Source organism: Papaver somniferum, chromosome 9 (assembly GCF_003573695.1).
Source record: "Papaver somniferum cultivar HN1 chromosome 9, ASM357369v1, whole genome shotgun sequence".
Taxonomy (NCBI): Eukaryota; Viridiplantae; Streptophyta; class Magnoliopsida; order Ranunculales; family Papaveraceae; genus Papaver; species Papaver somniferum.
In genome coordinates this window covers 193207241-193218132 of record NC_039366.1, presented here as the reverse complement: position 1 = coordinate 193218132, position 10892 = coordinate 193207241, and the positions used below count along the sequence as shown (strand labels likewise).

Genomic DNA, 10892 nt, shown 5'->3' with positions numbered 1-10892 from the left:
TGGACTTTGTAATTGCTATTAGTATTTAGGAGCCACAACTAATCACTGTACTAACCCATAAAAAAAAGTAAAAAAATAAGTATTTAAACGCGCTCATTTGGAAATTACTTTTTGTTCTAAACTAACAACAAAAATCCGAAAATCTTGTATTCTTTAATCATCATTATGTATTCTAATCTTAATTTAGTAAAGTAATTGGTGTGGAAGCCAAGACATATACACGTGTGTATTTGTTAAGCTCATAAATTAGCCACGTTTCACGGTTTTAATCCAGCTAAGTCTGGTCTCCCCGCCAGTGACTTACACCTAACCACGGTCACGAGATACCATTCCAATAGAAAAAAAAAGCTTAACACGAGTCCTACAAACAACACAAGGCCTCCGCGCCAGATCCCGTGGCATAAATGAGAATCACTCGGTGGCAAAGCGAATAGACTGCCCCTAAAGAAACGGGTCTCTCTGTCAGTCAAAACCGCCCCTTGTTTTCCATCCTCCGTTCTTTTCTCTCAAGTTAACAGAATCAATACCACACCATTAAAACCGACATTCCCAACATTCTCTCGTTACACCATAAATACCATCACCCATCTCGTTCCAACATTCATTCATCTTCTTCTTCATCATCATCTCCGATTAAAACCTAATTATTAATGGATTTCAAAGTTGGTTCTCTTGATACACCCAAACCCGCTAATGGAGACGTGGGTTCTCTACCTGCAAACCATGTATCAACCCTCAAGACTTCGACATCGTCGACACAATTATGCTCAGCTGAAGCAACATTAGGGAGGCATTTGGCGAGGCGTTTAGTACAAGTTGGTGTCAGCGATGTCTTTGCGGTGCCCGGTGATTTTAATCTCACATTGCTTGATGATCTTATTGCTGAACCTGGGTTGAAATTAGTTGGTTGTTGTAATGAGCTTAATGCTGGTTATGCTGCTGATGGTTATGCGAGGTCTCGTGGTGTTGGTGCTTGTGCTGTTACTTTTACTGTTGGTGGTTTGAGTATTTTGAATGCTATTGCTGGTGCTTACAGTGAGAATTTGCCAATCATCTGTATTGTTGGTGGTCCTAATTCTAATGATTATGGGACGAATCGCATCTTGCATCATACTATTGGTTTGCCGGATTTTAGTCAAGAACTCCGTTGTTTCCAGACCGTCACTTGTTATCAGGTATATATCAATTTTTTTAGCTTTGTTTTCTGCCAAGTTTTTTGGTCTGTTTTTGATTTTTGTGATGATTTTTTTTTTTTTAATTTCCGGGTCTTTTGTGTTGATTGTAATTGATTGTTGTGTAGGCAATTGTTAATAACTTGGAAGATGCACATGAGCAAATCGATACTGCGATTTCGACAGCTTTGAAGGAAAGCAAGCCTGTTTATATCAGTGTCAGTTGCAATTTGTCTGCGATACCACATCCTACGTTTAGTCGAGAGCCTGTTCCATTCTGCTTAGCACCTAAGTAAGAATAGAATCTCTGACTTTCTCTTAGTCACTGGTGTTTTTTTTTTCTTCCAATTTTTGGGTGTTGGATTTGCTGTGTGTTTATGTTTTGTGTTTATTGTGGGATTGCAGGTTGAGTAATAGTTTGGGTTTGGAAGCAGCAGTGGATGCTGCAGCAGAGTTCTTGAATAAGGCAGTAAAGCCAGTGATGGTGGCAGGGCCAAAACTAAGGGTTGCCAAGGCTTGCGATGCGTTTCTTGAACTGGCCGATGCCTGTGGTTATCCAGTTGCGGTGATGCCATCAGCCAAAGGACTAATGAAGGAGACTCATCCACATTTCATCGGAACTTATTGGGGTGCAGTAAGCACGGCTTTCTGTGCTGAGATTGTTGAATCAGCTGATGCTTACATATTTGCAGGACCAATCTTTAATGACTACAGCTCTGTGGGGTACTCTCTACTTCTCAAGAAGGAGAAGGCGATTATCGTGCAGCCTGACCGGGTTGTGATTGCTAATGGAGCTGCATTTGGATGTGTTTTGATGAAGGAATTCTTACCAGCATTGGCTAAGAAACTTCAGCGAAACACAACTGCTTATGAGAATTACCACAGGATTTATGTTCCCGAAGGGCTTCCTCCTCGATGTGACCCAAAAGAGCCATTGAGGGTTAACATATTGTTCAAACACATTCAAAAGATGCTATCAGGTGACAGTGCTGTGATTGCCGAAACGGGTGATTCCTGGTTTAACTGCCAGAAATTGAAATTACCCGAAGGGTGCGGGTGAGAAATTTGCATCAACATCATATTCTTGTTATCTGCTCTTATTTATTTTAGCATTCTAGAATTTACAATAAGAATATATGTCTAAGTAAGTGATGTCATTGCAGGTATGAATTCCAAATGCAGTATGGGTCTATTGGTTGGTCAGTTGGGGCAACACTTGGGTATGCTCAGGCTGCAAAGGATAAGCGAGTGATTGCTTGTATTGGCGATGGAAGTTTCCAGGTAACTGCACAAGATATATCAACAATGTTAAGGTGTGAGCAGAATACCATCATCTTCCTGATAAACAATGGTGGGTACACCATTGAAGTTGAGATCCATGATGGACCTTACAATGTGATTAAGAACTGGAACTACACTGCCTTAGTTGACGCGATTCATAACGGTGATGGCAAATGCTGGACCACCAAGGTATAATTGGCTTCCCGTTTGGGATATCAGCTTTGTAGTTTGCTTGTGTTGAGATTGAAAATCTACGGGTTATGGAAGGGTATAAACTTATTAACTTTTATGTCTGTTTGATGACTACAGGTTCAATGTGAAGAAGAGCTGGTGGAAGCAATTGAGACTGCGACTGAAGTTAAGAAGGATTGCTTGTGTTTCATTGAGATTGTAGTTCACAAGGATGACACAAGCAAAGAGTTGCTGGAATGGGGTTCAAGGGTTTCTTCTGCAAACAGTCGACCACCAAATCCTCAGTAAACACGTTCCGAGCCTACAGCTGATGCCATTAAGAAGTCAAATTATATAAACGATCAAGTCTAGAAAAATAAGTTCCATTACGGTATTATGTCTAATTTGAGGTTAGGTGATCAATTTTTAATAGGGGTTTGTCTAATTTGATCTCTCGGTTACGAATTGCTCGATTTCATAGTATTATTCATTTGAAATTTGTCAGTGTGGGAGTGTTGGAAGAGTTGGTGACGTCTTCTTCAAGTTCTGGTGAACTTTTTGTCACTGATTACTTTTTTAAGACTTGGTTTTGTGATTGCAGTATTCTCTCAATGTTCATAGTTACTCTGGTTCATTACTACCATTCTCTGCAATGTTTTCGTAATTACTATCCTCTTCATTCAAACTCATTATTCTTGGATTCTATTTCTCAATAGGCTATTAGACGCACAACAAAGGAATCCAATAATCATATATCAGTGACCAAACACACATACAGAACAACCAACAAGGTTTTCACTCTGCTTGTGGCAGCTGAATTATTGGACTAAGCAACTTCAGAGCTATCCTTTCCAAAACGTAAGAGAACTGATGGAGGCTGTGGATCTGTTTAAGAAACATTAAGAAACTCTGGAATCATCTCCATCTTTTCATTTGGGGAACTCACATCCAGAAACAGTATCCTGGGTTGATTGTTGATCAGCTTCCACTCTGAGTTCTTCGGAAGGTGAGGTGAACTTCGGTGGATCAACAATATGTTGCAAGTTCTGATTAATGGCTTGGAACCGAAAGATGTTTTCTTTCAGGGTAAAACCGGAAGGTTTACTTAAACAGCTGGTCTGCTGGTGAATGATTAAAAAAAAAAAAAGAGTTAATATGGATGCTAGGATCTACCAGTGGCCTAGAATATGTTGCTAGATCGAGAAAACAAGAAGCTACTTTGAGAAAAAAACAAATCCAAATTTGGAGGGAAAGAGGTCCTCCTTGATTAACTCGTGAACCAACATTTGACAAATGAAATTGGTCGACCGTAGCAGCATAATATTACAAGCATGTTAGTTTACCTCATTATAAAGCTTCACATATTAATAGGATCTGAACTGTCATCAAAGGTAACAGCTTGTAATTCTTCAGGAGCTGCAGAAACACAAGCATAAATTTTCAAATACAATCTAGCAGACAACATTGATATATATGAATCACCAATCTAGACTACATTATAATCTAAGCAAAGAAACTCAATGTTAAGTAAATTGGAGACAACACTATGATATGCGCTACCTTTCGGTACTTCCCTCAACTTCATGTTTGTTGAAATTATATAAGTGATCGGTAGATAAAGCACTAAAGTAGATATTAGACATCGAAAATCTTCCATCATATTTGTACTGTTATCGGTGGAAAGAAACAAATTATATTCTATTTGTTTGTTTGTAATTCCTGTGTGATTAAAAGATGTTTTGATATTTGTACTGTTATCGGTGGACAAATGCAGCCCTTTGCCTTTGGTTGAATCTGAGAACTCTAAATGATTTTCCTGTCCGCTGGCATGTAAGCGTATAAACTCACAGTTATGCCTACTAACAGAAAATAAATGCACCAACTAATTTATCAAAGATGAAGACTAAAGTGACTGAAGATACCACGTGCTTTCTTCTTTGACTGAGGCTTTTTTTCCTGCTTCAGTCCCAGCATAGACCATTTCAGCATCAACCCTGTCAGCTTTAGTAACATCAAATTCTTCATTAGAACTAACATCTGCAATTCCAGCAAGGTGATATTCTTCTACAGATACCATCTAATACAAGCCAAAAACATCCATAAAGCATGAAAAAGCTTGAACTAGAAACCAAAGTTATTAATGCATTCTACAATTCAAGACAGAAGTTAAAAACCCAGAAACGCTTTAAACGAATGTGAAGCCTACGCTGTAACAGTTGGGGAAATAACTAAGAAAAACACAATTAAACTGTTTTCAGACAAAGGACACCCTGGTAGTCAGAACTTATGAGACAAAAGACCCTGGGCAGTTGGAAAATGTGGCTTTGAATAAGTGCGGGCAGCAAAGCTGACCAGCTTCAAATGTATCTCTACAGTAGCTCATGGCCCTTTATTACTTTATTAGTCTTCATGTTTTTCCCATTCTTAACCTCAAGAAAATACAGGGAAGTATGAACACACCTGTTTGCGGCTTCTCATTCCCTTCCCCATGGCAGTGAACTCTTCAATTTTATGCTCCCTGTATCTGTCCTTCAACAGATCTTCCCGGTAAACTTTTGTTTCTGTGTTCCTGACAGCAGGCTTATTCAGCATGGAAACATCAACAAATGGGTTTCTCGAACATGACATGAGAAAGAAAGCCTCTGAAACAGCATGCAATTGTGGCAGCAGGTGATTTTGTATACAAAATAAGTTATTCTACTCTTAAAAGGAGTAATAATGGCATTAGATCACAAATATCAACAATTTAAGTTTATGGTAACAAGCTTAACGTCGAGCTCCCAGACTCGGCGTTTTCGCATTGAGTCAGGCCCTTGTCCCCTTAGTTAATTTTGCTTGACGGATATGTATAACACCTGCGTGCATATATTACAAAAAGCAAAAAACCCTCTCACTGGAAACATACTACTGAAACATTATGGCATACTGGAAGTATTACAAGCATAAAATGATGATACGGAACTCAAAGCACATAAAAGGAAGACAGATGATTATCCGAAGATTTTATGTTTCTTGATTCTTCAACTAATAACTGTTGAATAATTGTTTGATGATAATGGACAAAACTGTATGTTTCTTCGAGCTAGTTTGTTTTATGTTCCAACTGCATGTTTTAATCCTGATAATCTCTTAACAAGACAGGTATCAGCCACCTATTCCAGCTGAACAAGTAAAACCATGGACTGAATTCCATTATGAAGGAGGATAATGTGCTAGATTTAGACTTGAGTTTTCCAGATGTTCTCTCTGACTGTTTGTGACAACACCTGAATATTTTCAATCTATGTTTGTAATAAGGTGATTTTCAACAGAACAAAAAGAATCTACAAAACTTCCAAAAAAAAGTAAAGTAAATGAAGATTATTAACCAGAATTGCTAAAATATACAGAAGTCAAAGAAACAAGATACAGAAGTTCAGGGGGAATCCGACCTTTTCTCTGTACTTCCTCTATTCCCAGTACTCTATTCATCAATCAGTTGGTGGTACAAAATTTGTTGTCTCCATCACTCCAAACTCACTCCAAATTCAAAATTAAATCACTGATTTGATGATTGAGTTGAAATTGAGATTGAACTAAACAAACCCATCTTCAGTTACCGATTCCAACCGATCCCTAAGTAATTTCAGGGGGAGTGGGGGGAAGAGATTATCTTTATGGTTTTTTTATGATCTCACTAAGAAGGGGTCGAAGATCTGACTTTTTTTTTTTTTTTTTTGATACTAAAGAAAGTCGATCACTGATAGAAATTAAAATTACAGAGATCATTTTTGACCAGCGTGAGAATATCATCTGGAAAATTGTCTAAGTATAAAAAATCTAGCCTGGAGTCTAGCTTTTTTGGCTAGTTCATGAGCTGCATTATTACCTACTCTGTTTACAGACTTGCAAAACCAAAAATTTCTACTACTGAATTTATGTTTAACTACTTCAATTAAAGTTTGATTGAACCAGTGAATATGTAGCTCATCATATTCACAATCCATTTCAAAAAATGTTTTAGTAATTTCCAGTTCCTCCATCCATTCCACAGCTAATTCTAGTGCCTTGCATTCAAAATACTCAGTCCCATATTCCTCTTGCACCTCCTCTTCACAGCATATGCCTTTTGCTCCTAAACATGTACCTGCAAAATTTCTCAGAATTAGACCTACACTTCCTTGTTTAGTCTGTGATATATAAGAACCATCAATAATTATTTTCACAAATTCCTTGTCCGGAGGCCTCCAATTCTTGATCTGCAATTAATTAGCAATAGGAAATTGATACTGAACATTCTTTAAGCAACCAATTAACTCTAGCTACAGTAACTTGCAGATGAGGCTTCTTATCTTGAAAGACCAAAGAGCACCGGTCTTTCCTGATGTACCAAATAACACAAATAAATCTGCATATCAAATTCTCATTACTCAAGCATAAAGAAGAAACATTACTAACTTCAGAGTGGAACCAGCCTATAATCCATTGTTCAAAATCATCATTGGAGTGTCTAATGGCATCTATATTAATATTCATGACAAACCAAATGGCTCTACTGTAACTGCAATCCATAAAGATGTGATTAGTGGCTTACTCACTATTTTTACAGAAACTACAGTGGGTTTTTATGCCATGTTTATATCTAGCAATCTTAGTTTTAACATGAACTATTTTCTTTAGACATTTCCAAAAGAAAATTTGAATTCTATGTGGAACTTTGAACTTCCACGAGTTTTTCTAGACATCAGTAGGAATAGAGCTACCTGAGAAGAGTCTCTGATACAACCATTCATAGGCACAAAATCTGACTTAACCATTGGCTTAACGGAATGGGAAGGTTCAGATAAAACACTAATGGAGGCAGCAGGCTCTTTTAAGTGGATTTTCTTTTTTGGGGTGGTACTGGTAAACAAAAATTTTCCGAATATTTATTTTCATTTTATTTGGCTAGTTGAATTTTGTTTATTTTGAAGCATGATATTTATTGATAATTACATTGAAATTACACGTTTGAACGTTGTACTTATGGAGCAGGATTAATACGCGACAATGTTTTATGTTCCTAAATTGGTGTACAGAGATTTCTAGTTAGCTATCGTTAGCCGCTCGGTTTGGCAGTCTGTCCATTACTTGATTTCCTTTCCTGTAGATGTGTTCTATGGTGCAATATGGGATTCTTGCCAATCTAATTTTGATTTCGGCTCATATCAGAAACATCATTAAATTTTCCAAGTCCATTTCAATTTGTACCTTTGGTCATCCTCATTCTATTGCATTTTAGATGTGATTAGTATGGCCCAAGTTCCAGCTTTGAGAGTACTAGTTATGCCCGGTGATTGGGTAATCGCTAAGATTGTGATAGGTTCATCATTTCTGTATATAATACTCGTTCCTGCTATTGCACAGTGTACTCTTGCTGCCAAATATGTGTTGATTTTGATCCATCCCACTAAGATGGTAGTTGCCTTTAAATTTTATGCGCATGTTCATAGATAATTGTGTTTCAAGTGACACCATGAGGGGGTAAGTGGGGCGGGTGTGGTATCAGGGCCTATTCCTGCTGAAGTTTGGTGATGATTTTCATTATGCTGACGAATTTGGTTGCCTTCGGTTATATATAAATTGGTTACTGGTTATCCATAGGTTGTGACCTCTTCATGGATTTTTTTTTAATAAACCGGGAGTTATAATTGTTTGAGGGTTTAGGGAGTGACTCTTTGAATTGATTTTGAGTAATACTAATTCATCTTGAACTCAGCTCTAATTAATTCACCCACATCAATTTACCTTTATTCGTATTTGTCTCCCTCCTTAATCTCTTTAATTTGACTTCATGTTTTTACTCTGCTCCCCATACGACTTATAACAGAATATTTAAATGACCCCACATTTGTTGATACAGACCTGAAAATATAATATTTTTAGGTTTTGTTGGCTGTATATGAGCACCAAATGTGAGTGATAAAATCTATAAATCTTAGATATTTATAATGGGTGTAATAAGATGCGCATAATTATATTATATCTTCAACGAGGAGAAGAAGAAGCAATGTGAACCAGTGGGATACCCGAAGAGTTATGGCTTGAAATCCTGATCAGATTACCAGTGAAATCCATATTCAAATGTAAGTGTGTTTCCACATCTTGGTGTTGTAATGGCCTGGTTCTGCTTCAGCATACTGATATTGAGAATTATGAATTTGGTAATGATCCCGGTGGTGACGTCTTCTTCATGAGTGTTTGGAACCCAGCCACCGGGGAATACAAGAAGATGCCTCCCTCGCGTGATGCATATGATTTATGGGGTCTCTGGATACATGGTCTATGGTATGATGGTAAGAATGAAGATTACAAGTTTGTAATTGGGAAGCGACTTGGTGGAACTGAGGTCACTACTTATGTGGAAGTCTTTTATTTAAGATCAAATTCATGGGAAACTATTGATACACCTTGTCGGTTTAGAGCAGGAAACTGGGGTAATTGTTAATGGAGATCTTCATTGGTTAGCCAAAGCGAAACATGGAGTTTGCATAGTATATTTGGAAAGCAGTGGTGATATGCCATCATCATTCAAAGAGATTCAACGACCTTTAATACCTAATTTGAAATTTGTATAACACGGGCAGTTACGGGTTATGTTATCTCCAATGGGACGTCAACACAGGCAGTTGAGAATGGAAAGTCCACCATGAAGATTGTGTGGTCTTTTAAGGCTGGGAATATTGTATTGGATTGTGTTGTATGATCTGAAGCATGGAAGTGCTACCGAAAGAGAATTGGAGAGATTTGAGGGCTTTGAATCAGTAGTTAGCTATGTAGAAAGCTTAGTTTCTATCCATACTATTACGTCCGGGACAGAACGAGTAGAGTCAGACGAAGGCAAATCAACTGAAGACTAAACAGAAGACGAATCAACTTAAGACGAATCAACAGAAAAAACCTTAAGAAAACCATCTTCTGTGATATTGCAATAGGCCTTCTTGATAGAGCATCAGCTACAACATTGTCAGCTCCCTTTTTGTATTCAATGTTGTAATCAAAACCCAAGAGCTTGATCAACCATCTTTGATGTAAGGGAGTAGTTATCTTTTGCTCAAGAAAATATTTCAAGCTTTGATGATATGTTCTGATGATGAATTTGGTCCCTTTTAAATATTGTCTCCATCTTTGCACAACCATTACAATTGCAAGAAATTATTTCTCATAAGTAGAAAGTGCTTGAGCTCTTGGACCTAAAGGTTTGCTGAAAAAAGCAGTTGGTCTGCCTTCTTGGAGAAGTACTGCACAGAAACATGTGTCACTTGCATCACTTTAAACAATAAAAGGTTTACTGAAGTCTGGCATGGCCAAAATTGGAGTAGTGGTCATTGCTTGTTTGAGTTTTTCAAAAGCAGTAGTTGTAGCTGGACTCCACATGAAAGAGTTCTTCTTGAGTAGAGAGGTTAATGGTTTACTAATCAAACCATATCCTTGAACAATTTCCTATAGTACCCAGTAAGTCCCAGAAGCCCTCTCAACTCCTTAATGGTTTTTGGTATTGGCCAATTCTGCATACAGGCAATCTTAGAGGGATCAGCATACACACCATTAGCTGAAATTATATGACCAAGGTATTCCAAGGAAGGTTGGCCAAAGCAGCACTTGTACATCTTAGCAAAAAGTTTGTGTTGTCTAAGGAGGGAAAAAAAATCTTCAAGTGTTCCAAATGCACCTCCATACTTTGTCTGTAAATAAGGAAGTCATCAAAGAAAACAAGAACAAATTTTCTCAAATAAGGCTGAAGATTTCATTCATTAAAGCCTGAAAGGTAGCAGGTGCATTTGTCAAGCAAAAGGGCATGACTTTGAACTCATAATGCCCTTAAATATATCTAAATCATGAACTTTAATCTGATGATAGCCAGCTCTAAGATCAATCTTAGTGAAGATAATTGCACCTTTCAACTCATCCAATAGCTCCTCTACAAGTGGAATGGGGAATTTATCTTTAATGGTGATGTTGTTGAGTTTTCTGTAATCAACACAGAACCTCCAGGAATTATCTTTCTTTTTAACCAATAGAATTGGAGAGGCAAAAAGACTGCGCTAGGTTGAATTATTCCAGAATGGAGCATTTCTTTCACAAGTTTCTCAACTGTGGCTTTTTGAATATATGGGCATTCTTAAGCTCTTTGGTTAGCTGGTGTTGAAAGTGGTTGCAATGGAATTTTGTGATCCAAACTTGTTTGAGGTGGAAGTTTGGTTGGTTCCTTAAATATGTCATTGAACTCTTGTAATAATGGTGAAATGG

General features: G+C 37.6%; 2 protein-coding genes across 5 annotated transcripts; one reads left to right on the top strand and one right to left on the bottom strand.

Annotated features, from left to right (window-relative positions):
- The first annotated feature begins 445 nt into the window (after positions 1 to 445).
- LOC113310237 (pyruvate decarboxylase 1) lies at positions 446 to 3277 on the top strand. The gene is made up of 5 exons (XM_026558836.1): positions 446 to 1175; positions 1301 to 1464; positions 1578 to 2228; positions 2336 to 2642; positions 2763 to 3277. Exons 1-5 carry the CDS (start codon positions 651 to 653, stop codon positions 2931 to 2933), a joined length of 1818 nt encoding a protein of 605 aa, XP_026414621.1. The 5' UTR covers positions 446 to 650; the 3' UTR covers positions 2934 to 3277.
- A 67-nt stretch (positions 3278 to 3344) lies between these two features.
- LOC113310238 lies at positions 3345 to 7102 on the bottom strand. Of its 4 annotated transcripts, none has more exons than XM_026558837.1 (5): positions 6056 to 7102; positions 5085 to 5266; positions 4547 to 4625; positions 3968 to 4040; positions 3345 to 3745 (listed from the first exon to the last, which is right to left on the bottom strand). In XM_026558837.1, the coding sequence occupies exons 1-4, from the start codon at positions 6093 to 6095 to the stop codon at positions 3982 to 3984; spliced, it is 360 nt and encodes a 119-aa protein (XP_026414622.1). In that variant the 5' UTR covers positions 6096 to 7102; the 3' UTR covers positions 3345 to 3745; positions 3968 to 3981. The 4 variants fall into 4 exon arrangements, 3 of the variants coding, with proteins under 3 accessions (XP_026414622.1, XP_026414623.1, XP_026414624.1); XM_026558838.1 differs by having other exon boundaries at positions 3345 to 3742; XM_026558839.1 differs by having other exon boundaries at positions 5085 to 5185.
- Between the last annotated feature and the right edge of the window lie 3790 nt (positions 7103 to 10892).

Coding starts and splice junctions, on each gene's coding strand:
- LOC113310238 (XM_026558837.1), bottom strand. CDS start 6,095: ATGAATAGAGTACTGGGAATAGAGGAAGTACAGAGAAAAG. Junction 4,626..5,084: donor GAATGAGAAGCCGCAAACAG/GTGTGTTCATAC, acceptor ATGTTACTAAAG/CTGACAGGGTTGATGCTGAA. Junction 4,041..4,546: donor GTCAAAGAAGAAAGCACGTG/GTATCTTCAGTC, acceptor GTGTTTCTGCAG/CTCCTGAAGAATTACAAGCT.
- LOC113310237 (XM_026558836.1), top strand. CDS start 651: ATGGATTTCAAAGTTGGTTCTCTTGATACACCCAAACCCGCTAATGGA. Junction 1,465..1,577: donor CCATTCTGCTTAGCACCTAA/GTAAGAATAGAA, acceptor GTGGGATTGCAG/GTTGAGTAATAGTTTGGGTT. Junction 2,229..2,335: donor AAATTACCCGAAGGGTGCGG/GTGAGAAATTTG, acceptor ATGTCATTGCAG/GTATGAATTCCAAATGCAGT.